Source organism: Agelaius tricolor, unplaced genomic scaffold (genome assembly GCF_023055355.1).
Source record: "Agelaius tricolor isolate 1412-34295 unplaced genomic scaffold, bAgeTri1.0.p SCAF_1, whole genome shotgun sequence".
Lineage (NCBI taxonomy): Eukaryota > Metazoa > Chordata > Aves > Passeriformes > Icteridae > Agelaius > Agelaius tricolor.
Genome location: NW_027269261.1, coordinates 90,251,377 through 90,278,518, shown reverse-complemented (window position 1 = coordinate 90,278,518; position 27,142 = coordinate 90,251,377). Strand labels below are relative to the sequence as shown.

At 41.4% G+C, this 27,142-nt stretch overlaps 2 protein-coding genes across 24 annotated transcripts in view; one reads left to right on the top strand and one right to left on the bottom strand.

Annotated features, from left to right (window-relative positions):
- Nucleotides 1-27,142, top strand: part of LOC139597438 (dystonin-like) — a 291,384-nt gene that overhangs the window by 11,050 nt on the left and 253,192 nt on the right. For 16 of the 23 annotated variants that reach the window (XM_071442832.1, XM_071442802.1, XM_071442793.1 and 13 more), the window contains exons 3-4: nucleotides 5,497-5,685; nucleotides 21,549-21,756. In XM_071442832.1, coding sequence (XP_071298933.1) covers nucleotides 5,497-5,685; nucleotides 21,549-21,756 — 397 coding nt within the window. Of the gene's footprint in view, nucleotides 1-5,496; nucleotides 5,686-21,118; nucleotides 21,401-21,548; nucleotides 21,757-23,120; nucleotides 23,292-27,142 lie in introns of those variants that run through there. The other 7 variants (XM_071442941.1, XM_071442928.1, XM_071442925.1 and 4 more) reach the window with 5 other exon arrangements.
- Nucleotides 542-23,147, bottom strand: LOC139600188 (uncharacterized). Its single transcript, XM_071448179.1, has 3 exons — nucleotides 23,118-23,147; nucleotides 21,520-23,040; nucleotides 542-20,836 (listed from the first exon to the last, which is right to left on the bottom strand). The coding sequence occupies exons 1-2, from the start codon at nucleotides 23,145-23,147 to the stop codon at nucleotides 21,853-21,855; spliced, it is 1,218 nt and encodes a 405-aa protein (XP_071304280.1). The 3' UTR covers nucleotides 542-20,836; nucleotides 21,520-21,852.

Genomic DNA, 27,142 nt, shown 5'->3' with positions numbered 1-27,142 from the left:
ATGCAACCACTGTCAGAAACCTTAAAAGCAAGATCACAAATCTGGATATCCTATCTAAGCTCCTTTTGGCTTTGATATTTATTAGTGCACCTTCGTCTACAGGAATTACTCAAATACCTGTAAAGGCCTTTGCAAACACACTTGAGTTCTGCTGTCACTGAACTGTGGCCTAATGCTGGCTAGCACTTTCTCTGTGATTTGCTGAAGTTCTGCCAGAAGGTAAGCTGGCTGCAGTCCAGTGCCCACTGAAGTTAATGCAGAGATTTCTGTTGACTTCAGCTGGACATCAGATAATGCACTTTTACCTCTATTGATGTTAATGCTTACTGACTCTAAAAACCCATACTGGCTGCAAAGGTTGGGTCCCAAGATTGGAATTCTGACAACCAATATATTCTACATAAAATACTTATACACTGGAAAAAATGAAAACTGAATATGGCTTCTTATCAAGCATAAAAATAGAGATAACATATGATGAAGGCAGTAGGGCTAGTAAAAACTAGAATGGAGAGGAGAAGAATCTGGTGAATTAATACAATTGCACATTGAAAGAATGGAGGAGTCAGAGATTTATATCACTAAAGCAATAATGCACACATGGGGTAGCACTGATATATTCATCTGATGCTAATAAAGTATCAGACAAAGAATTAAAAATAAATACAGAAAAACTAAGACAGTGAAAGAAAAAGGTTCAATACATTATTCAATATGTTCTTATCTGTAAATTTAAATAAAAGCAAAAGCTAGACAAGTTTTAAGGCAATTTAAAATTCCTATTTTCATGAGGAATGGATTAGGAATGAGAATAAGCAAAAGCACAACAAGGATAACAGAGTATGACATATTTGGTTATCAAATACCAGACCATATTGAAGAAATGGGGCAAATAAATACACATGATGAAGTTAACAAATGCAAGGTTGAGTACATTACAGAGAAAAGTCTTTAGCCACGTTTTAATTTTTAGGTTTATGATTTTCAGAAAGGGCTTTTTGAATGACTTTGAACATTTCAGTGAGGACTACTTTCAGATGTGTAGCCTCATTTGAAAGGAGATGGGAAGGGAAATGCTTAAACAGAACAGAAAAACATGTGCTACTGTTATATATATCAGTATTTATAAGAGTACTGTGCTGAATTATGGGGATCCATCAAGAGTGATATCCATGAAAGAGGAAATGTGAAACTCTCATAGGAAAAAAAAGTGATGGAAGAGACCAGGATAATTTCAAGTAGAATGAGAAAAATAAAATGAATTCTTACAATAAAATATGGAATGATGAATACCAGATTGGAGGCAGACCAAAACCTAGTCACCATGGGTCTGATCCATCCTGTTTAGTTTGAATACTCACAGTATGGATGTGTGTGAGTGAAGTGGTCAGTCTGGGCTCTGGGTATGGCCAATGCAGAGAAATAAGTGCTGTGAGGGAGTGGTTCCCTCACCTGCTGGCTTTGGTGGCCCAAAGGCAAACCTGGGGAGGGGATGTCTGCTGAATTTTGGCCAGAGAAAACCCACACATGTTTCTATAGACAAGGAATTAGTCACTGAATCAGAGCTGTGAAGTTAAAACTTGGATGGATGAGGGATTTTTTACTGAGCACCTTATTGTGAAAGTAATTTTACTCAGTGTGCTCTGGCATGCCATGGCCAGGCTGGCAACATTCATCATCGATTTGGGTATAAAGATAGACAGAATAGGTTCTTTCAATATTATCACACCCCATTCAAGAGGAAAAAACAACCAAACAAAAAAAATCCACAAACCAAAACCCCCAACACTCAGAGATTTAAAAGGATGAATTTCAGCTAAAAAAGGCTGATCTCCCCAGCCTGCTTCCTCATGCAGAAAAGCTCACTTGAGACCAGGTGAACTAGCCTTTGGCCCTGCAACAGCCTCCAGAGACACCTCTCCATTCCTGTTTGCTCTAGGCTTTGATTAGGAAGATCACTCTTCCTGGATTCCAACAGACTCTAACTGGAAGGATGCACATTAATGCTTTTGCAGAGAAGAAAATTCCAGGTTCAATTGGCCTCGTGTCTTCCTCTGATATGTCTAAAACTGGTTCTGCTGGTCATATGAGTTGTTTCTTTAAGGAAGATTACTTTAGTGTAAATCTTTGTGCAGCTATTTTGGTATTTGGAAGACAGGTTTTCTAAAAATACATGTTTGAAGTTTTGTTTGGTTTGCCTTGTTGTTCAGAATTTTACAGCACAAAAATGAGTCAGGCAGTAGGTTCTGGGAATGAGCAACTCCCTCCCAGCACAAAGAACAAGACAAGGTTTTCATTGCTCAGTGACACAGCATTCACATGATACTGGAAACTACAAATTGCTTTATGATGTTAGAGCAACCTCGTTGTAATATCCCTGTAATTTTAAAATCTCCAGCTTTTCTTCAGTGATTTGGGCTCAGGTGGTGTACTGTGCTTCCCTGAGCATTTTGTAACACTTTTCTGCTCATCTATGAGCACTGACTTAACATCAAAAATAGTGCTGTCTTTGCCAAACAAATATTTGTGTGATTTCCATGGTTTTAATTTTGATTGCTGTATTAATATGATGTTTATAATTCTGGACTAAACTGAGGGATAAATGACACAAAAAGCTTCTGTTCATTTTACTGTTTAGAAGGAATCACCAGGCACCCTAATTTTGCACTGAGCATGGGAGTAGCAGCTTCCATATGTTACATCACTTTTGCCTCCTGTCTTCATTTTTGATTACCAAATTTTGAAATATTCTGGATTTGCCTCTTCGCCCTGGCAAAGTCCCATTGCAGGAATGAGTAAGCATTTTGGGATTTGGTCTGAGGACTCTGCCCTTGTAATATTATCTTTGTAGATACAGAATTAATTTTCCACCTGAAATCATGATCCTCTGCCTTTATCACATTATAATCCTCCTCACAGCAACTATTTGTGATACTGCAGGCAGATTATGACTTCAAGAGAAGAATGAGCCTCAGCAAACAGAAGCAGATGAGCTCTTAAAGAGATAAAGATCCCATTTTCTTGCTAGTAATAAACCACAAAAGTGAAAAAAAAATGCAGAAAATATCAAGGCAAAACATTGTCTATAAACAGATTTTTCTGGAAATCACAGGTGACTTTTTCATATTGAAACATAATAATCAATAAACCTAGACATATTTTGAGGTGAAGCCACTTGGTGAGACAGACCCACATACTTAAATCCCTATTTGGCATGTGTTTCTAAGCACTTTTAGAGCTGCTTAGCTTCTATCAAATTCTTCTGTTACATAAACATACTTTCCTGAAGAGTTTTATCCAGCTAATGGGATGGGAGTGTGGCGAGGGAGCAGTGCAGGGTATGTCACAAGGCTCTGGCCAGTGGCCCTCACATAAATAAACCATAATGCATTTAACATTTAGAAAATCTATTCTGATTTCAGAACTTGGAATAGATTTGCTGGATGTCTTGGTCTCTTAAGGAATATTTTCACTTGCTATGGAATAATCCCTGATGCACACTAGCATTTTTTCTAAAAGGAAATTTCCACCAGCAGTAAGCCCCTCTATAGCAGGCTCCCTGAGCTGTACTTTTCCCTCTCATCCCGAATAGTCCCTAGTACCACGTTGAAGGATACATTGTAAGTATCTGTTAGCTATTTCACAGTGTGGAAAGAAAACAGGGCAACAAGCTTTCCTGCTGCAATAGTGTGTCCCAGTCTCAGATTTACACCTTGGAATGTTTGGAGACCCTCCTAAATCTGCAGAGACCTCCTGGCTGCAGTGGCTTCCACTGCACTGCTTGCTTTGGTTGATATGGGCAGGTCCTGCTTCCATTCGGACACGGGGTGTCTGTCCTTACCTAAACTCTGAGTGATTCCATTGCTTCTGTAGAGTAGGAGGCATCACAAAAAAAGGCTCAGGAAACATTGGCTGTACCTTTGCATCATATGTATTGCACAGCCCTGATGCACTGCAGACAGGGACCTCCCGGACTGACTAAGGAGATTTGGGCTCTATTTCTGTCCCTCCTCTCCAGTGCTCATGTGTAGAAGGTTGTTCCCTGCAAGTTACTTCACCTTCCCACTTCAGCCTTTTTACATCATCTGTTGCATGCAATGTTATCTATAGCAATTACTAGCATGTGTATGTAAATGTGTGTTTGTGTCTTTTGGCCATTTAAGGGTACATTTACTTAAAGTGGAATGCATTTAAATAATGAAGATAGCTGTTTGTCTGTCCATCCGAGTGTCCAGGACAGACACTGTCTTCCCTTACAGTCTCATGAACTTTAGTGGAGGAAATCCAGTTTTCACAGGGCCATACTTTTGATTGTTTCAATTTACCAACATAACAGCATTTTAGCACAACTCTTCCATGCTGATTTTCTAATTAAAATGACAACAAAAAAGGCAAAACAAATCCCAAAACCCAAAAGCTTATGGAAGAGGGGAGCAAAAGAACAGCAGATTTATATGGAAATGTAGTGCTCCCACTAGTTTTCTGCTGGCAGGAATTCAGGATATTTCGATTCACAGCATAGATTTCTGCAGTTTTATCTGAAATCTAACCTCACAGAAGTTGGGTTCTAAAATGCTGGCTTTGTTGCATAAGGACTTCAGCAGGTATTCTGCTAGAGGAAAAAAGAAAGTAGAAAATTAGGAATTGTTGCATCTATTCTTGGTTTTGAAAAGAAATATAGTCTTTAAGCTGCAGACTATCACTAAGGACAGATTTGGCTCACCTATTCTGAAAGCTGATATGACTAAGTGAATGAATATTTACAACCTGGCCAAGTTTAATATCAACCAACATTGTATTCAGTACAAATGGCCCTTGTCAGACTTGTGCATGCTCATGAGGGACTTGGTGAAATGAGAGAATGCTCATTGTAAATGCTCTGCAGGTAGCAATAAAGGGATAGCATTATACATGTTGCCATTAAAGGAATGAAATTCTGTAAGGCCATGAGCCATTCTGGATGTTGCTCAGAGGTTTTCCCAGAAAGCCTCTAAAGAAGCATTTCTGAAGGGCAGCTTTTTCTGAGTTTATTAATTTGGCCAAATATACCCATATTTCTGAGATGATATAATTGTTGCCACCTATCAATTTTTCTTCACTTTCATTCTCAGGAAAAAAGTCCATATTTTCAGCCCATGCTCCCTAAAACCATTTCTCACAAGGCCAAGAATTAACCTGGAAAATTTTAATTACAAATTTTAAATTAGAACTTTTTAGTTATAAATAACTAAAAGCATGAGCTTACAAAGAAAAGCAACAGGAGTTACTGCTACTGGCTGTGTCTAATACACATAATTGAGCAACGTAAGTCAGATGTGATATTAACAGCACTTGGCAGCATCTCTTTATTGTTACATGCAGTATATATGGACATTATATTAATTTCAGGTGAGCATGCCTGTAGTTTGAGCTGTTAAGATCCAGTGTGATGTTGCAGTTGTTGCACAGCTCCATTTTGGGAGATGCCAAACACGATGATTCCTTTTTCTCTTGCAGGGCTTTAGATCCAGCCCTCGCCATGCCAGAAGACGAGTAGCACCTCGCCTGGAGGAAACACAACCCATAGTGGAAGCTCACCACCTCAGTGAGCAGGAAACTTCTGTAAGAAAAAGAAAAATCAAGAAAAGCAGCCGAGTCCAACCAGAATTTTACCATTCTGTTCAAGTTACCCCAACTCGAAAACCTGTAAGTATTCTACCTTTAGGGATAAATAGCACTTACTGTTATAAAAGCACTTATACTTCGAGGCATGTAATATAATTCTAATTTTTGGGCTATTCATATTCTCTTCCTCAATTTAAAAACCTTTTCAGTGCTCATATTCAGCAGCAAATCCAAATAAAAGTTGATAAGACTGTATTTAATGTTGATGCATAACTCTAAAAAATAATCCTGTTCTGAAGAGAACTTTTTTAATTTTGATTTTAAAAATTTATTATTTAGACTATAGACTATAATCAAGTTAGATATTAAATTTTATATTTTTATAGTGATATTACTTAACAGGTTTTTATAGCAAATGTGCATTTTATTTAAATTTCTTACTTAGATTTAACAGAGATGCTATGTACTCAACTAAATTTATTTTAAATATCATTACTAGATTCAATTATGAGATCTCTTCTACTTTATACAGTGTTTACAATCTTTCTGCTCAACAAAACTTAGATCAAATCTCATGATTCTTTGCTCCTCAGCTTGATTTACACACAGTTATTTTAATACTGATAACCTACTTTTAGTATGGAAATATGACAGTTTGTTGAGACATACAGTTCCTAATGTAAATTTGCATGACGACCTATTCTGTCCTGCAGGCATAATGCATTTCTCTTTTTAATGAGCTCATTGCTTTGACACATTTTCTGAAGAGCTTTTCTGTGCCAGTGTTATGGGGCTCAAACAACTTTATAAAGTCAGTATTATTAAAGAGGTAATTATGGAGAGTACCCTAAACCAGATTATCTTGAAGTTGCTGGAACCTACCTGAGCCTTCCTAGACTGGTGCTAACTGAGCACCAAGGATTATCAGTGAGCTTTGAAGATGGTTTGAGGAAGCATTCCTTAGTGGAATTACATTGCCTGAGAGAACAAGCAACTTCTGCAAAGAAAGCCATGGCTGCCAACAACTGCCAGTATTTTTACCTAGTATCTGAATTTGTTTCTCTGCTTTCACTTCACTAGTCCGCATTTTCCTCTTCTCTCATGCTTTTATTTATGGTTTATTTTACACTGTTCATGTTTTTGTGTTTAATTTGATATGATTGGTTTGTCTTCTACTCTTCCTAAAGGATCTGCTCTCACTTTCTTCTCAAGCATCTTCCTTTCACTCCCATCCTATCTTTCTTTCTAGACTACTTTGTCTAGCTCTGTTACTCATACTAAGTCTCCAGCCTCCCACCAGGCTCCCTCACTTCATTATTCACATTCAGGGTCCTTTCCCTACTTTGCTATCTTTCTTTTATTTCTTCCATCATCAACTCTTATTTTCCATACCACTCTTCTTGTTGGTGTTTTTTTTTTTTTAATTCCCTTTTTACTTTGATTGTATATTTTCCCATGGTAGGCCCATGCCAAGGGTAAGCCTGCCTGTCACTGCTGAGGCTGTAACCAATTGCCACTGTTTACCAACACTGGAAAAAGAGCATCAGTGCCACTGAATTAAAGAGCTAAAACTGTAAAAATGATGTAAGCAGCAAAACAGGTTTGGAAGAATGGATTAGTTATGCTAAGAAAGCCCTACTTTTTCCAAAAGTCAGTAACATGTCAGGGATTTAAGGATCAGAAAAATAAAAAATATAAGAATAGAAAATGTGCAGTGTTACTATGTAACTTCACTTTTGTATCATTTCATGTGTCTGCTGTGTCTGAAGAAGATCTACCACTGTGTCCTAGGGTGTCCCAGGTTTCAGTGAAACAATAATAAATCCCAGATTTAGAGAAAACTTCTCTCAGTGCTGTCACTATTATGTCACTTCCTTGAAATTGCTTTTGCAGTGTATCTTTTATATAGTTAGATAGTTCTTTTGATAGCTTTTCCTTCTACAGCCTTGATGAGTGCACATTTCTGCCAAAAAAGAATAAATTATCTTTATTATACTACAATCCAGAAAACATAAGTCACCAATTTAATTTCTCATGGACATATAAGTTATTTTGAGTGTATTATTAATGCCATGGTGACAGGGTGAGTAAGGTTTATGCCATTGCCATGACAAATCACTGCAGTGTTGTGAAGTTCCAGGCAGTCACCAGGATGTCCATCCTGCAGTTTATTGCATCTTCATCCCACTTAGTCTCAATGCCTTGAAGCTGAGAGACTTTTGACCTTCATCTTTGTACGATTTTACATGATTCAGTGCCAGAAATGCTCTTGTTAATCTGCATAATTTCTTTCCCCTTTTTCCCCCGATATTCCTAGCTCTGGCCACTTGAACCACTCTAAAGAAATAATCTGTTGTCTTGATGTTTACATTATTCTGCTGAGTCATCACTTGAAAAAAGTCCTGTATGATGTCTGCCAACCAGAAGATATAATTTCTCCTCATAAAACAGTTCTCCTTTTTTTTTTTTTCCCTCCTCACGCATTTTTGTCCCCTTTTTTTTCTGACAAGAATGGTATCTCCAAAGTAACTATAAAAGAACCTTAGGGAAAGCTTTTCCTTTGCTCCAGCAAAATTTAAAGTCCTGAAATATGTTAGCCTCTTTTGTTGTCATATTAAGATATATGCACAAAGACTTTTCAGATATTTCATTTAAGGCTCTGGTGGATATTTAGATGCTAGGCTTTCTTATTCTTGCTAAGTTTGACTATTTTGTATTTGGTTGGTTTCGTTGTGTCTAAATCTTGTTTTGCAGTTTCCTAGCTGCTGCTATAATTATCTGAATTTGCTTGTATTATTTTTTACTTCCTGCATAGCAATCTGAGATCTTTCCAGTATTGTTCCTGATCTTGTCAGAACTAAATTAGTTGTAATTGTTTGGATGGGAGTAATCCCACTGAAGACAATAATTACTCCACTTGAATATCTGCATGAGGAGATGTTTGCAGAAATAGAACATTAATTTTCTTTGAAAATTTAATGGTTTTTTTACACCTTCCATGTTGTTAATGGGGATATTAAATATATTTTGTGCTAATACTGATCCTTGCCAAACAGTTTATAAGCCATTTTCATTTTTATTTTTCTTATTCTAGTGCAACATGAACCTAGTGTTGAGGCTTCCCCTTGTAGGGCACATTGTTATATCTCATGCCCTCTAGGTCACCCTCTCCTTAGTGGCTGTATTATTTGTGCTGACATTCTCTATAGGTGACAGCTTTACATCAGTTTCTTATGGAGGAGAGTACACATACCTACTACTGACGTGTGCTTTGAATTTTTGAACACAATGTAGAACTCTCGAGAACAAACAGAACTGTGTTTTTTAGGTTGGTGTGATTGCATACAAATCAAGGAAGTGTTTCATATTGCTCCTTTCACAAACTGGGTACCTGATTCTGTTAAATTTTCTGAAAGTGTGGAAAGATGTGCAAAAATCTCTTGTTGTGAGCATGCTGCTGCCTAGCAATACTTCTCCAGGGCAGATTTTAAACTGAGGGTTCTTTTACAAGCATTTTGAAAATACTGTCTATATTTTAAATGGTGCTTCTGCTCTGAAGCAAAGTATAAAATGCTGCAAGTTATTCATAGGTGGCCTTGAGTTTGTGTAAACAGATGTGGCTCCTGAGCTGTGAGGTCAGTTGGGTGTACAGTTCTGCCAAACAGTGTTTGTATGACCATGAACATAATTGAAAAGAGATGATGTCAAAGCAGCATCTTTTGACATCTCCATTGTTAAACGGTTTGAAGGGCTCCTAAATGTCTCATGCAGCCAGCAGGATTATTTACAATCATGACATGTAGTACCAAATTTGCAGTTTTGTTTGTCATGATCACTCCAAGACATGGTAGATGAGACTGCAGAGACAGGGTGATAAATAAACCTGTTTTCTTCACTTTCAGATGTGAAAGCCCTCTTTCTACTCAAAAGCCTTGTACTTTACACATCCAAAGATCTATTTTGCCCCAGAACTGTAGCAACAGCATGTATTGAGGTAATTACTAGTGAATATTGTTACAAAGAAAAGTATCTCTGAAATAACCTACAAAGAATAAACTGATGACAAACAATAATCTGAGAAGCACTGCTGATTGTACATATTCCTCAGAGTCTCCTAATTTACCTGTTTCTAATTATTTAAGGAATGGCCTTTGCTGAAGCAATTTAGCTCCTTAGGAGTGGGTGCAGCACCACTATAAGTCACTACAAGGAAAACAGAGAGATTTCTGGGAGGTCACATGTGAAAAATCCCTGATGTGGACAGCTTCACTTGGCTCCACTGAGACTAATCCCATGGCCAAAGTGAAACTTGCACTATGAATACCCTGATAAAGAAACCATGAAAGCAAAGTTTGATCAATTTTTAATGCATGTAAAACCATAAACTGTCCCATTCATGGTCTTTCCAGCTATCCTGGTTTACTTATATGTTGTATTTAAGCCTTAAAACTTATGGGAAAATCAGTATTAGAGTTATGTCTGAAAAATACTTGGGAGTTTTTTTAAATATCTGATACCAAATAATTTATAGAAGTTCCAGAAGTCTCACATTTTTGACACCTTAAGAATATGTTTTTCATATGGATAAAGTTGTTCTACAGGGCCTTTTAGGAGTTTTTAATATATCTCATTTAATAATATTAATTTCATTAATTTCCATTTATTCTTACACTGATGTTATGTACTAATTTTCCAGTACCACTATGTCCTTTAGATGCTATTTTAATGACCTAAAACATGAGATGAAAATATTGCCCATCACTCTGCACAAGACTTGGTTATTTCCAACTATTAGCTATTTAATCTATAGATTGCATTAATATCTTCTTTCTTTTGGAGACATATGCTCATGCTGGATTGTGTCTCCTGTGAATTGCATTTAGAAGCAAACTTGTCAAAACACTACCATGCCATCTTTCAGCATTTCTATTAACATTATATTAACATTCTCAAACGTATGGCAGAGCTGTGAGCTGTCAGATTCTGCACGCACGTGTGCACACACACACATGCATGGGTCCCCTCTCAGGACAATCTGAGCACAGCCATAAGGAACAAACACAGGGAACATGTGAATCCAAATAAAAAGGGAAATAAGAACTGCATTTTTTTTTCATTTTAAAGACAGCTATGGTTTAGCCTGGCATGCAGCTAAACACGAACAGCACCACAGAACTGTTTGCTCACTGCCCCCAGTAGGATGGGGAAGAGAATAAGAAAAAGGCAAAATTTGTGGGTAGAGACAAGGTTTAATCAGACTGAATAGGAAGGGAAAATAATAAGAATTATGAAACAATGTACAAAACAAGTGATGCCCAGTGCAGTTGCACAGCACCCACTGACCAATGCCCAGGCAGTCCCTGAACAGGAGGCTGCCACCCTCAGTCAGCTCCCCCCAGTTTTGTTGCTCAGCATGATGCCACATGGTATGGAACATCCCCTTGCTCAGCTGGGCTCAGCTGTCCCAGCTGTGTCACCCCCCCAGCTGCTTGTGCTGGCAGGGCAACATGAGAAGATGAAGAGTCATCGATGTAGTGTCAGCCATGCTCAGCAATGACTAAATCAGCAATGTGTTATCAACATTACTCTTACCTTAAACCCAAAACATGGCACTGTACCAGCCACTAGGAATCAAAATAACTCTACCACAGCTGACACCAGGACAAAGACTTAAAAGATATTGATGGGGATTTTGAGAAGGTCCTGACAGTTTATTAGGTGATGGTTTCATAAAGCTTTTAACAAGATTAAAGCATCTGGCCATCTTAAACATTTTTATAAATATCTCAAGGAACCTATTTTAGGTGCACATGATCTTTGCAAATATGACTATTAATGCTAAATCCAGTCATGTTTGAAATGAAGAGAAAGCTTTCAGTGGCCATTAGGTTGACTTTGAAGTTAGTTCTTCTTCCAAGAGACTGTTTACATCTCTGTTTTGAACTGCTGTGTATTCTGGCTTTTCTTATAGCAAGTAACTCCCCACTGATAAATTCTTCATAAACAGTTTTGTCCAAAGAGTTCATTTTCCCACTACTCTTCCAGTTTCTGTGACCTCCTCCCTTGCTGCCTGCTCCCCATTTCCTCTTGGCTGCTTTTCCCTCTCCACCCTGCAGCTCATCCATTGCGTTACAGCAATTGCCCATTTCTTCCACTCCTTCTGCCCAGCTCCTAGGCAGTTCAGGTTTTTGAAAGGATTTCTTAAAGGTGTATTGCCATGAGTTTCACTAGGCCCTGGAGGTGATTGCATTACTATTTTAGAACGACTCTTTCCTAAAACACAACGGTGATATGTTAAGAATTAGATCTGGGATTTAAAATTATTGTTAACTTTGTAGTGCTTTTTTTCCTATACTGAGGTACTAGAGCTATTAAGCATAGTACAAAATAAACAAGTTAATTGCAATAGGGCTAATAATTAATGGAGAAAGACACAAGAAATAAGCATACAAATCTCTATTTAGAGGACTTTAACTGACTTCACTGCTAGCTCTTATTTGGAGGGTTACAGTCATTTGAATTGATTGCCCCCTGTGGTGACAGGTCATGCTTGTTTTGAATATATTTACTTAGATTTAAATTTACATGGTTGAAAATAACGTAAAATCTGTTATTTTTCTGTACACCATTGCAAATTATCCTGTACCTCTAATATAGCAGGATTTTTCTTGATAAGTGAGCTGATTTTATACCATTTTTATTTTGTCTAAGCCAACTTTCATTCCCAGGGCAAATGCTTATTTAGTGAAAATGGGATGAGAGCTTAAAGCAGTCTAACTCTCTTCCATCTAAAGTGTTCAAAGAGGGTCAAAGTGCACCCTTCATCCTTGGAGCCAAAGCTAACTTGCTACTAAATTAGAAGTGAATGAGAGAAAATATTATTCAAGTGTTGTATCTAAGAAATAGAGTTGTGAAACTCTGGTTTGAAAAATGTCTTTTTTTTTTTTTTGCCACCATCATTTTGCCATTATTTCTATTAACTGGGATTTTGTGTTCATTGAAAAAATTTTACTACATGCATGCAGCATAGCCTCATTGAGAAATTAAATTTTTAGCTTTTCAGAATTTTTCTTTTAGAAATCCCAGTGTCCTTCTGGGAGAGCCAGTAATAGAAACCTAAGCTGATAAAATGTGCTAGCAGTCTTAACTGTAAGAAAAAATGTTTTATGTATGTGATTATAAATGGTGAATTCTGTACAGTAGCTGAAAGCAGGTTAAAAAAATTAATCAGCTCTGATCGTGTTGATAGCGTTGTTTACACAACTTAAAATGACCAGTAATTGTCTCACAGATGCATAGTAATTACAGTCTAAATGCAGATGTTTCCTTTTCCTTCACTGCCACCAGAGTCATTCTTCAGAGTTGTATTGTGTAACATCCTACTGTGGCACATTAAAGTACATCTTTATATAGGAAGGGACTCCCTTATCCATTTGTATTTATATATAACACTACACATGGGTATGATGTTGAAAGAATAGTTTGGCAGAGGCTAGAGTTCAGATACTATCAAGCACTGGAATTAAGGTTACACATGCGGCTGTAATTCAGTGGATTGTGCATCTGCGTTGTCATACAGGCTTTAATTGTAGGATGGTGTGCTGGTTTTTCACAGGATGTACTCTGCATTCACCACAGGGTGGAAGTGCTCTTAGGATGACTCTTATGTGTAGGAGTTCTACTGCAGAAGTTGTAAAATGTATAAATGAATAAAAAAGGAGATTGCAGGAAGACAGAGGATCTCTTATTTCTTTAAAAAGAGAGAGTGCTGCTTTGGAGATTGAAGGGTGGCCACAGGGACACTGTAAATAAGCTGAACAATTGGTTTAAAACATTTTTTTATCTTCCATTTTCTAAGTGCCTGAATCAAAGCATGTAGCTGGGTTTATAGAAGTTCTTAAACTGCCATTCACCACTGAACTCTGTGTTCAGTGCTGTAGTCTGAGTATTATTGATATGTAATATTAATGGCTCTTAAAAGTCAGATCCCTGGCATCTCAATTAGACCTAGGTAAAAAATATTGACCTCCTGGTTTACTTTGCATCCTCTGTAATGGGAGTGAAGCAGTCAGATACTACTGTAGTAATGAGCACAAAACCCCAGCCTATTAAATAAGAGTTCCTTCTTCAGGCTAGTATTTGAATAGCATGAAGTAAGTTAAGTTCTAGAGCTGCCCATTGAACTGAGGATAACAAACAAAATACTGAATAACCGTTTGTGGAGTGAATATTACCCATCATTTGCAGTAAATAAGAGCAAGACTTTTATTAAGAAAATTTCTGAGGATGTAATAGTATATGATCACATCATTATGACTGCATTGTAAGATACAAATAAACAGGCTGAAGCAAGGCTGCTTGGTGAACCTTAAGTCTGGGATTTGGTAACATTTTAGTACTTAACTTTGCAGCCCTAAGAAAAGTACTTTAACAGGAACATTGTGTTTAATTTCCCACTGCTGTTAAAAACAAAGTGGAAAAGCTCAGCTGTGTAGCTCATTGGCAGGTTTTGACACTTTGACTCCAATATGGAAAATTCTGTTGGATTTCAGGGAGAGACTGATGGCATTTGTATTCCTCTCATGAATCAGTAATGCAGGGGAGGAGGTATTTTTTTTCTAGAGGAACTCTCAGATATTTGCTAATGGCCAGAGTTGGGGTGAAATTTCCCTTTCCTTCCAGGCTTCTTAGGGCAATGAGCTTTCTTGTGCTCATTCTTCTCAAGTGTGGCTGTTTCTGCCATGTCTCCTCCAGCCTGCTCCTGACCTGTCTCTGCCAACTCCTTCCTTGCTGTCCAGTCCTCACTCCTCTGCTGACCTTGGCTTTTCTGCTCTTGCTCTGCCAGTTCTTGTTTCACTCCTTCATGTCAGAGCCCTTCCCAGGTTCTCCTGGTCAGTCCTTTCATGCTCTGAGGCATTTGTTCAAGCAGTCTCTTTGATTTCTGTGCCTCCCTGTGGCCCCTGGTTGCATACTCCATTCTTTGGCTCTAGTCTGTCTTCTCTGAAACCTTCACACACACCTTCATACCCTCCTTGTTCGTTAGGCTGCCTTGTTCAAAGCCTCTTGCAGAGGCAGCTCCAGTTTCATGCCAGCATGTCAGACCCTGAGCTGCTCCAGCACTGATGGTCACTGATCCCCACAGTTCCTTGCAGGTCCATTTCTCCTGTAGTCCTTGTGCACAGCGTCTGCTGCTCCCTTGAATGCTTTCCAGCTGCAGCTCCCGGACTGTCAGTCTGTCCCTCAGGCTCTCAGTCCCGGTGTGTTCCTGCAGCCCTTTCCTGCAGCATGCCGGTTCCGGTGTTTGTCCTCTCCACATTCACATCACAGCTTCTTCCTCCCTCCCGCTGCCTGCGCGCGGCCGAGCGAGTCACGGAGAGCACAAACCAAGAGTCTCCTGCCTCAGGCCTGGTGCCTGCCTTGCCCTGCTCTCCATGCCCCTTGTCCGCACTGCCATCAACCTGAAACCATGGCCAGCAACAATTAAATGCCAAGATTAGTTTTTCCTCTGGATCTCCAAGCTGGAAGGATCCTGGTCAGCTCCTTGGTGGGGATGGTAGATGTCCCAAGAGTGGAGGTAAGAGCTGGGAGGGTGAAATTTGCTTGGTCATTCTGTGATGGTCGGGTATTGGTCTGACAGATCTGAAACCCTTGAGAGACTCTGTTTAGGGGGTGCCAGTCTGAAGGGATTTTTCAGAGATGATACATTGAAGACATTTTAGTTAAGAAATTTGAACCCTGTTTAAAAAAGTCTGGTAAAATAACATTGGTAGTTACCTGAATACTAGAAATAGTTAAATCAAAATATTTACCTTTGCAAAGAAGAACTGCTAGTAGGTAAGGAGAGATTAAAAGAAGTTCATTTGCTCAGCAAAATCAAAAGAAGGTGAGAGGAGATAATATGCAGGCTATGAATACATTGGGGAAGCAAAAAGGTTATTTAAGGAAATGAACATTGTTGTTGCAAAAAGCCCCCAAAAGACCAGGAATAAGGTTGAGGTGGCAACTAGAAGATCACTTATAATCAAGACAGCAGGAAGTTCTGCAGCAGTTTTCCTGTCAGAGTAGTGAGATCAAACACAAATTTTAAAAGCTTTACTTTATACTCCCTGATGCCAGGGATAGCAGATGATATTTATACCTCAAAGACTTATCACTCTGACAAATGTAGGCAGATTTTTAACAAAGATGGCAAAAGACTTATGTCTAGCTTAAAGCATATTCATATTTGAAGTATCCATCCCAAAGCTTACAGTCTTCTCAAAAAAGATTACTGGGATTTTTTTAGTGTTTACAAATAACTACTGGATGTTTTCATAATCTTGCTCTCAGGCTTCTCCAGTCAGCTAAGACTAAAAAATTTTAAGAAAATTAAACCTTGCAAAGGAAATATTTTCAAGCAAACTTAAGATAAAGAAACTCAAAATTGATTTGATAAGAGAAAAATCTCTAATTATTAAAACTGGTGTGTGTAACTATAAGAATATGTATTTTCAAATAGTTTAATGTTGATTGATTGCTGGATTGAGTCTTCAAATTTAGTTCTAAAACATGCATGATAGAATAAACCCCAAATGCTTGTTTCCATCTTCTCCTATGTTTGGAAAGAAAGAATGTAAGTTCTCTCTACAGAGCAGGTGGGTGTTGTATTGATGTTTGAAAAGCCTACCTGTTTGCAAAGACAGTTTAACATAGAGCCAGACCTTGGTTGATCAGGAGTTTCAGATTTAGTGTATTTGCCTTCCAGCTTTCTGCTTATTGTTTTATGACAATAAATACAAACCCAGAAACTCTGTAGTAATTTTCATATTTCCTGATAACATAGGTACTTGGACGTATGGATGCCCTCTTAAGTGAGTGGCACAGAACCAAAGAAAAATATTAATTTCCTATATCTACATCTCCACTGGTGATTTTTTTTAATGTTCATCATCACTGGCTTTACATTGTCCTTGTTGGTACTTTAATTTGTGTGTGTTTTGAATTTTGATAATTTCTGACAACATGCAGTCCCAAGGACTCACATAGCCTGATTACATACATTTTGGATGTTTTGTGTTCTGCATTTCATTATCATCTACCCAGGTTAAAGTGGTAAAGATTTACTAATGGGAACATTCAGCTGCCCTAGATTTTGTCTTAAATTTGTTATTTTACTTTAAAAGTTGATCCACTTTGATAGCATTCAGTCTGGCATGTTAAAGGACAAAAATAGCCATTCGCTTTCAATGGATATTCTAAATTATTTTAAATTAAAAGGAATTTTGCTGAAGCACACTGAGTAAAATCATTATTCTAGTGCTTAATTTCTGTTGATATTTATCCATTTCCTGCAATGAGTATAATAAAAGAAAAAATATATTCCAGGAATTCTGAGATAGTTTAGTATAAGTGAAATATAAATGACTCATTACTAAACTGAAAATTAAATGTCAGTCAGTGTTGACTTGTACTTCCCACAGCTTCCAAAAAGCAGCATGAAAGGACTCACTGCAGTGGACAATCTTCTTAAAGATAAAATGTGAAAGTATAAACTATTTGATTAGAATTCAGCTGGCCAGCACAATCTCTGATGTGTCATAGGGTTGGGAAATTTTTGTAATATGAAGATAATTTGGTATCAGCCTTGCAGCAGCTTTTCCCAGCTGGTTTGCCTGACCGAATTTGAAACCTGACCTCGGCTGATGCTTCCCTCCCCCAGGAATGACAGTGTGCAGTCCCTGCCGTTCTCGACCCTTTCATCACCCCCTATTTCCAGGTGCTTTCCTGTTCTCTGGTGGTGTGCAACGCTCTACACCATTTGCCAGCTACAGCATCTTCCACTCAGTCTCTCCCTGATCTTCTGCAGTGCCTCACCTATGACAAACAGCAATTCTTTCCCTCCTCAGGGGAAATCATGCCTTGCAACTTGGCCGAATCCCTCTAACAAGTATACGAAATGCTTCTTTGAAATCATCCCCGTTACTGGAAACCAGCTCGCTTTTACAGCACGGTTGCCAGCCTGACTCTCAGGCGGCTCCTGCAAATCGCCTGATGTGCGGGAGCCCGCCGGCAGCGGCAAAGGGAGCTGGGCTCTGCGCCGCTCCCGGCACTGGTGTGCGCTGTGCACCCCCGTGCGGCACCGGCAGCCAGCCGTGCCAGGGATCCCCGCCTGGATCCCGCCTCTGGATGCTGCCCGCTCCGCCGGGCCGAGCTCCCGGGGGCTGCGGCGCCCTCAGTGCCCGCGCAAAGAGCGCTGCGGCTGCAGCCGCTCCTGCGGAGCAGCCACGGGGATGCAGAGAGGCCTCAGGCTGCAGCAGTGCGCTATCGGAGGCGGAGAATAAACAGCTACAGCAACTGCGCTGTGACCTTACAGGCCTTCAAGCTAAGACCAGTCAAGTCCTGACCCTTGCCAAGTCCCTAAGAGTAGGCTAAGTAAGGATGATCAATATTTTGGGGGATCTAAGAGACACTTCACTCACATCGCCCCCCAAAAATCATTGTGTGTTATTAACTGATGTTTTTCACTTGCACATAGCCATGTAATTTATACAGAAATAACAGAAGTGCCTTACATATTCTGATTTTAACAGAATATAACAACCTTTTTTCCCCTACATGTTGTCCTAATGGGCCAGGAACTTTTTTCAGAATAGTATAGATGTTCTGCATTATTTCCTATTTTTTAAGCTGCTTAAGATAATGGAATGCTTATTTGGGACTTACAACTCTATCACGGAAAATGTGTATGCTAGAAACATAGAGTCCAGTGGGATGAATGGTACACAAACAGTGCCTGTGTGCAAAAGAGGAACAATTACAGAATTCATATCAAAACTGTTAATTTACTCAAAGTTGTTCAGTTTGTTATAAACACCTTTGGAATAGCGAAGTAAAAAATACCTAGGTGTTCAATATCTCTGTGTATGCATTACTCAGAAGTATCTCCATGCTGAATAAGAAAATAGACTGTCATTAAGTTAGAAGTTGACATTTCTTAATGTTTTCCGGATTTTGTTGTTATGAAAAATTCCTTTCTGAACTTCCTACATTACTCTGAAAATGAAACAACATGGTAATGGAAGAGTTAGAAAGCTAAAGTGGGTTTTGATTATTCATTTGGTTACTGCATGTATCAATTAAGGTAGGATAACCTAAAAGCAGATAGCTAGTTGTAATACACACAGAAGCCAAACACTGCTCTATCATTGCCTGTTCAGTTTGATTCTCATAAAATATGAGTGGAGTCTTCTCACATAGCTTATGTTCCAGTATTGTAGCAGAGCAGACTAAAAGGCAGACTCCTTTTCCCTAAAACTGACATCTCAGTAGACTGATGGTGCAATGAACGACCACTCAGCAGTGCTTTTGGTTTCTACAGGTAGGAGGAGATGTTATGAAATGTAATAATGGGCTGTGAAGGCCTCTTTTGAAAAAAAAGGAAACCCTAATGGATAAAATTTATAGCTTACTTTCAAAAATAAATCTGAGAGTTGAGAGATCTTTCCCCAAAACTTCAATAGCAATTGCTATTGTGCTTTGTTCTTGCATATTTCAAGCTGCTACATAAATACTAACAAACTATTGCTATAGCACCACACAACACTGTGGTCTCTTTCAAACTTTCATACTATAAGCTAGAAATGCAGAAGGTGAAAAAGATGAAAGTCAGAATCTGTCTCTGTGGGTCTGTGTGAGCCAAAGATACTGAGGGTTGCTGATCAGTCAAAAGAAGGTACAGGCCTGAAGCAGGATGTTCAGAGCTGGGATTAAAGGCAACACTTTCTCTTCTATAGCAAAATCTGGGGCTAAGGACAGGCTCAAGGAACCTAATCCCTGACTAAGCACATGAGAGGCCCTGGTAGCCCCAGCTGGAACAGCAAAGTGCTCTGCAGCAAGCTGAGCACTTCCAGCTCTTATCAGGAAGACACCTATATGTGACCATCTTGCTTTATGAGATCCAGTTTTAGTTTATTATATAAACTGACAGCCAAATAGTCTCTGCACTAAAAGTAATTATGAAAGAAATCTGAGCTGGTATCAGACATCTCATGTTTCTGTTTTTCTGCACTTACCTTTTGCTCTCTCTACATCACAATACAGTGAACAAGAATTCAGTTAATTGGTTTTATGTATTCACTCCCTCCCTCACAACTCACACATTTCAAACTTCACCATGGAGTACTCTACAAGGAGAAAAGGGACTTGGGATAGAAGTGAAGAGGACAAAACACTAATAGAAGGAAAAACACTAATAAGTGATCTCCTCTTATTATAACAGATTATTTAACTATATATTATTTTTAAATTTTATGCAGAGCAAAGAGCGCATCATGTTGTTTCTCTGGATTATGCAGATTCTGAGTTTTAAATGGGTAAAATACCCCCCATGACAGCTGACAGTAAAAAAAAATAAATTAGACAACAATAATACATTTCATCATATCTCAATCGCTGTACAAATTTCTTCTTTAAGAAAAGGTACCCTTTAGGCCCCTTTATAGAAAAAAAAAATTGTGAAAAGGGCTGCAATACAAGCCTAAAATACTATCTGGCTTAATATCAAATCTGGACTCTAGAATGGCTGAATGGGGCTGTTGCTGTGTAACAAAATATGCTGGTTTTAAACTGAAAGAGGATAGATTTAGATTAGATATAAGGAAGTAATCCTTCACTATGAAGTTCCAGTGAGGCACTGGAACAGGTTGCCCAGAGAAGCTGTGGAAGTGCTCAAGGCCAGGTTGGATGGGGCTTTGTGCAACCTGGTCTAGTGGAAGGTGTCCCTGCCCCCAGCAAGGGGTTTGGAACTAGATGGTCTTTAAAGGTCTCTTCCAACTCAAGCAATTATGTGAGCCTATGATTCTACTGCACCTGTAAAAGTTGACAACAGCACACACCTAAAACTTAAAATAATTGGATAAGCATCAGGTTGCACTTTTGAAAGGGGCTGTAACAGTAGCTCCCACATGAAATGACAAATCACACCCATCATTTTCTTGTGTCATGCCTTGAAGAAACCACAAATCCCTTCAATCTGAAGTTACAGAGTAAAAGTAATAGCACCTTGCTGTCCGTTGTGTCCTGATAACACATGTTTAATGATGTACCTTAAATTTCAACACGGTGCCGAACTGTTCACACATCTCCGTTTCCCACTTTACCATAAACAGGGAAGCCAGACATGGCAGCAGTCCTCTCCCTGCATCAGTGTTTATTTACGTTTCCGGAAGAGCTCTTTTTTGAGTAGCTGGGAAGCCTAAAAGTGGATACAGTTTATACACCGAGATCAGTAGTTTGTTTGCCGAAGTCGCCTGGCAAAGTGTGACTTAAGGCTGCCCATCGTGCCCTGATGCCCGAAGGGGCTGCTCTAAGGAATCGTGTCCCTTCCTTCCGTCCCCGGCTCCGTCCCCGTTAGCCAGCCTCGCCCCCCGTTAGGCAGCGCGGGGCAGGGGGAGGCCGGGGCGGTAATGAATGAAGAGCCCGCCTTGGCTCCCGGCGGGGCTGGGTCTGTCCCAGGGGCGGATTTAACAGTAGCTCGGTGATGGCAAATATTCCCCTTGTCCTGGCGGGGGAGCCAAACGCCTTCGATCTGTAGCCGGGAAGGTTGGTGGCTTTTTTTTTTTTTTCGGCTGTTGTTGCTGCTGGGTTTATTGTTGGGGAAGTGGGAGGCTCATTTGCGAGCTGGTTGCCCAGCCGCAGGCCACGGCTCTAGCCCGACATCCCTCCAAATGCACTCCCGCTAAAGACCGGCTATTTTTTGGGGGATCACCCTCGGCACGCCGCACACGCACCCTTTCCCCCCTCTAAATTCATACCAATGGTGAGCGGCGGCCCTCTCCCCTATCCTCCTTTTCCCGTGAGATGTTTTTCCACGCCACGCGGGGCCGGTATTCGCCGGCGCCACCTGAGGCCTTTCGTCCCGAGCTGCTCCCCACGCACCCTGTCTGTCTGTCTGTCTCCCCGTGCAGAGCTCCGGCAACGCGTCCTACCGATGCTCCATGTCGTCCTCCGCCGATTTCTCCGACGAGGAGGACTTCAGCCAGAGGTCGGGGACGGTGTCGCCGGCGCCGGGGGACACGCTGCCCTGGAACCTGCCCAAACACGAGCGGTCCAAGCGGAAGATCCAGGGCGGCTCAGTGCTGGACCCCGCCGAGCGGGCCGTGCTGCGCATCGCCGGTAAGGCGCGGTCGGGGCCGGCGGGGCAAGGGGCGGCCGGGGGCAGAGGGGACCCCCGTCCCTTCTCTTTCAGAGCGCGGCCCCGCCGGGCGGTGACTAAGCTCTTTGGCCGCCTTTTCCGGCTGGGTGAACTGATGCGTATGGAAGGCGAGCCGAAACACGCGCAGGTGCGCCCATTAAACTTTCATGCGAAAAAGCATCAGCGGCCGGGGGCTGCAGCCGCGGCGAGGGGCGGCTCAGCGGGGCCGGCGCTTTTTTCGGCCCACAAGGCCGAGGCAGCCCCCGGCCGCCCTGGGTGGAAGCGCCGCGGGACCGCCCGCAGCACGGGGAGAGGCCGCGGCGGCCGATGATGCTCCGTGAGGGGCGGGGGACCGGGGCCGGGCATTGTCCGCTCGGGGCCGGGGCTGCGCTCGGGGTGGACGGGGACCGGAACGGAGCCGCCCCGGTGTGCCGGAGGCGCCGACGGGCTCTGGTCCGCGGCCCGGCAACAATTGATGTCGAAAATAGGGCGGAGGTCCGCATCACCCTGGCAAAAGCTGGAAAACGCCTGTAAATGAATCCCAGAAAGATGAGGCGGTCCCCAGTGCTCTCCGCGGACACCGCTGTTGTTCTCCCCTCCCCAACTACCCCGATTATATACGCGTCTCCATGGGTCCTTCCCGGACACCATTTCCCAGGGTAACCATTCCTAGCGGCGCTATTAGCGGGGGCAGCGCTGCGGAGCCGGGCTCCCACCAGCCGCAGGATGCAGCCGCGCCTGGGGAGGGTGCGGAGCCGGCCCGACCGCCCGCAGATCTCGCTGCCCCCCGCGGGCAGGGTGCGCAGGACGGGGCAGCGGCGGGCCGAGGGCAGGGCAGCAGGGACCGCAGCGGAGCAGGGACCGCAGCGGAGCGGGGACCGCAGCGGAGCGGGCCCGGCGGCGGGGTCAGCGCCGGGGGACACCGGGGGAACGCAGGCGCGGCGGTGACACCTGCAGCAGGGCCGCGCCCGCCCCGCCGGGACTGCGGGAGCTCCCGGCCCCGCCGCCTGCCGGCCTGGGGTCCCTCCCCGCTCGGTCCCTGCCCGAGAGTGCAGTGTCCCCACCGGCGCCGTCAGCGCTGCAGGCGTCGCGTCCCCGCCCCGGCAGCCGCCACCCTCCTCGTCTCGGGGGGAGGCGGGAGGCGGCGGTGGAGCTCGCCGGCCCCGCGGGCGGTGCCTCGGCCATGGGGCTGGAGCCGGGGTCTGCGGCGGGGAGGCGGCGGCCGCCGCCGGGCTGGGGCCGCCCCTCCGCGCTCCGAGGGGCGGCTACCGAAACCCGAGCGGCCGCCCGCGGGGGCGTTTCCTCGGCCGGGCTGGCAGCGCCTCCCCCCGCCCGCCCCTGCCGGCTGCTGCCGGGGCTTTTCTTGTGCCATCCCCGAGGCTGCCGGCCGCCCCGAGCCGCGCAGGGCTGGGCGAGCTGCTGGCCATGGCTGGCTACCTCTCCCCCGGCGCGTATTTCTACGCCGAGGAGCAGGAGTACCTGCAGGCCTACGAAGATGTCCTAGAGAGATACAAAGGTAGGGCAGCGCTCGCCGCCGCGCCCGCCCGGCCGCTCTCCGGCCACGCCGGGTGTGGCGACTGCGGAGCCGGGAGGCGCTGGGGCAGGTGGGGAAGATTGGTGGCCCCGCGTCCCTGCGAGGGTCGGTCTGGGGGCAAGGGACGTGGGCGGCTTGTGCGATGGATATAAATACCGTGTCACCTCACCAGTGTGTGACAGGCGCTCTCGCGTGTTTAAAAGTCGCTTTTTCGAGTGCAGTACGGATACAGGGATTTATGTCTCGATGTACGCACATATTTAAAGCTTCGGTTTATTTTTACCTATTTGTTTATTTATTTGGGGTTTTTTGGGCTGGGACAAAGAATTAGCTTAGTTCGTGTAGCACCTGAGTTTTGTTATCGAATACAGAAAAATAAGGAAAAAAGCATTTATCAGGGTGAAGATGTATGCAGCTAAATTAATCCTGCTAGAAATGTAAATTGCATTGATTTCTTGAAGATATCGGGATGGAAGGGATGGTTTGGATGATTCACTGCTGTTTTTCAGTACATTTGCTAGTACTAAATCTGAAGCTTATCGTAAGTGTTACAGCTCTGATTTTAATCCAAGTGCGAAATGGATGGAGTTAACTGTTCACACTGAACCTTCATCCCTGAAACAGTTTTTACAGCATGTCACAGCATATGCTGACATTTGCAGTGCTGAGTCCTTTTGTAACGTTAGGGAATAAGATGTTATGTTTCATATTTGAAGTTTTTCAGCTGTATGTCTTCAATCAGTCCTGAAGGTTTTTGCTAAATGGTTTCCACTGATGGGAATGGGAGTGGCATAGTTTAAGACAGCTTGATTTGAAGATACTGATAAATGATTTTATTTATTCTGTGTTGTTAGTAGCAGTATTTTGAATAATAAACCCTCAACAGATGGTTATTTTGACTATGGGAACTTGTTGGGTCTGAGTGTACTTTATACTGGTGTCACTTGCAATTTCATGTGTCATTAGCAGTATTGACTAATGACTCCTTTGTGTCTGTTGCCCATTGTGTCAATGCAGCAATGGAGCATGTGCACCGTTTCTGTACTCAAATGCATTTGTGCTTTTTGGTTGAGAAATAATTACCATTTGGTGATTGCCATCATCTTCACAACCATGTCTTTATTCCATTCTCTCATTTTTCTTAAGTCCTCAATTTATATGCAGCTGATCTGATTTGTGCAAAATTTTGGAGCTAGTAGGCTGTTTACTTTTTAAATAAACACTGAGAAAGCTTGTTTTTCTGCTTTGGATCACCTTTTATTTCCTGCTAGAATTAGGCTTAATAAGGTTTCTTCTCATACCAATTACTTGCTTAGAAAGCAAGGGAAATCTCTTTCTCTCTGGGAAAGAGATTAGGCCCAATTTCCCCTATTTCAATGGGTGTTTTATCAGGAATGGGACTGAAAGGTCTGTTTTTTATAGGTTGGGGAACAATAGGATTTTAATTAAATAAACTCTGAAAGCTAATTTACATCTCTGTAAGAAATAAACCACTTTCTGAAAGTATTTGAGTATATCTTATTGTGGGAGTAACACAAAGTCCATTCATATGCCTTTTTCAGTGACCCCTGAATCCTGAAATTATTTGGAAGGATCCAATGTCTGTTGTCTTAGTTTTAAGTGTCATATTTTGTATATTGGTATGCTGTGTTTTGCTGCTCAAGGTAGATTTTATTCAGCCATTTGGAGCAAAGGTAAATGTTTGGACTTGTTTTAAATAGGATGTATTAGAAATCTGGAAAGCACATTACTTTCTAAAATGTGTTTTCAAGCCAGTCATGATTTCCCATTTGAGTCCCAGTAGCATGACTTCACTACAGCGATTGTTGTTCTGATGACTTGCTATGGGAGCTGATCTAATCAGAAAAGAATTGCTACAATATAGGCTTTGAAGAGGGAGTGCCATTTCTCTGGATTTCTCAGTTTTGTAAACACCTCCTTCAGTAAATTTCTTAATCAAATGTGAACTATGTTGGCTTTATAAGACGAGCTTCAATCTATAATTTTAATGCTGATAGTTCTTTTTTTTTTTCCTTTGTACAGTCTGCAGAATGCTTCATACTCATCTAGGCCATTATCAGAGTGCCAAATTATCTATGTCCCAGCTGTTGAGTACTGTAACTAGCAGAGTCAGCTGTACAAAATTCATTGCCTGTCTTGGAAGGCTTGGGATCGTATGATGCCGCATCATTAAGATGTTCAGGCAGTTTGACTTAGGAAGATAAAAGCTGCCCTTTGTAAACATAGAAAAGTGAAATTTTACCCTTCCTCTGTTTCTGTTTCCAAAGTAGGCTGCAGATTTTGAAGATCATGCCATACCAAGTACCTTGTTGTTTTAGAAATTGAAAACCAGATATTTGTGTGTCTCCAAATTCTGTCTGCTGATCATGTCTCTGGCTGTGACAGTAAATAATTAGGCAACTGTTTGCTAAATCTGACATACCACTGAAGTGCTGTTTGCTATGGGAGAAGAGAGTGTTTTCTGATCCCTGGTCAGCTCAGTTGCTGGCTGTCAATTTTTTTTTTTTTTTTCTTGATTAGTAATTATTTGGCAGTATTTCTAAAGCATTTTGATGGAGGGAAAACAGTCACATTATCTCAGATGTTTCAGAAATCAGATTGAATCCAGCTACTTATTCAGGGGAAAAAATTGCTTCTTTGTTGGTAGCACCTCTAAGAATTCAAAGGCAAAGAGAGAGTGGCAAAAAACCATCTAGTATAGTTTATCTGAAGTATTTTAGATATTTCACAGCTTGTTTAAGTAATAAGAGAAATCATACAAATATTTGTTAATATAATTAAGATTCAACATTTTCTCAAAAATTATATTTGAATTCTCTGGGAGGTTGTAAAGAACTTCAAAAATTATTCTTGGTGCTCTGTAAGTTACCTCACAGTTGCCTGGGAAGAAAATGTAATGAAATTGTTAGCTGTAGCCTTTTTGATAAATAAGAAAATATGTGATAGTATTTCATATACTTTTCATTTTTAAAGCATTAATTGCCATCTCTGTCATATGGCATAGGAATGCATTGTTTGGTACCGTTATTATTTGAGCATTAAATATTTGAAGATTATGGTTTTAAGCTATGAGTGCAAGATGTTCATTAGATTTCCTCTGCTATAAATCTGAAGTAATAAACTGAGAATCAAGTTTATATATATAAATTTATCATCCCTCTGAAATGGTCACTCTTTAATTTAACTCTGTATTTTTCAGTTCAGGTAGTAAACTTTTATTTGAATAGCAGTTGCAACAAGCCTTTTCTGAAAGATTTTGCACAATTATGTAACTAGGTTGTCTCCATTTTGACATCATTTTTGCTAGGGGTACATCTGTTAATGACAGCATGACTGCAGTACCTGGAAAAGAGCTAACTCATGGAGTAAAGTGTTGAATAAATCATAGTTATTCAACAACATTCTTTAACTATGTAAGCCCTTGAAGATTAAAATATAGGGTTATCTGGGCTGTGCACAGCTTTTAATGCTGTAGATTTATACACCTGTATCTATAGGAAACAGATCTATTAGAAAATTCAGCTTGACATGACTGCCCATGAAAAATGGAGTCTTGCAGTTCAGGGACTTGACAAAATTGTTGCTAATGCCAGGAAAGGTATCACATGAATCTTTTGTTTGCAATGGGTGCCTGATTAGTGCTTCCTTTGGGTACTTTGGGCTTGCTGCATAGCCCTGGTGTCCATAGGAAGGAGAGGTAAGCCTGGGAGACAGCAAAACTCAGGTTGGGTTGTTAAACTTTGATACATTCTGTTTCAGAGTTGGCATTGCTCTCTTGCTTTAAAAAGATCTGTAATACTACACATTCAGCT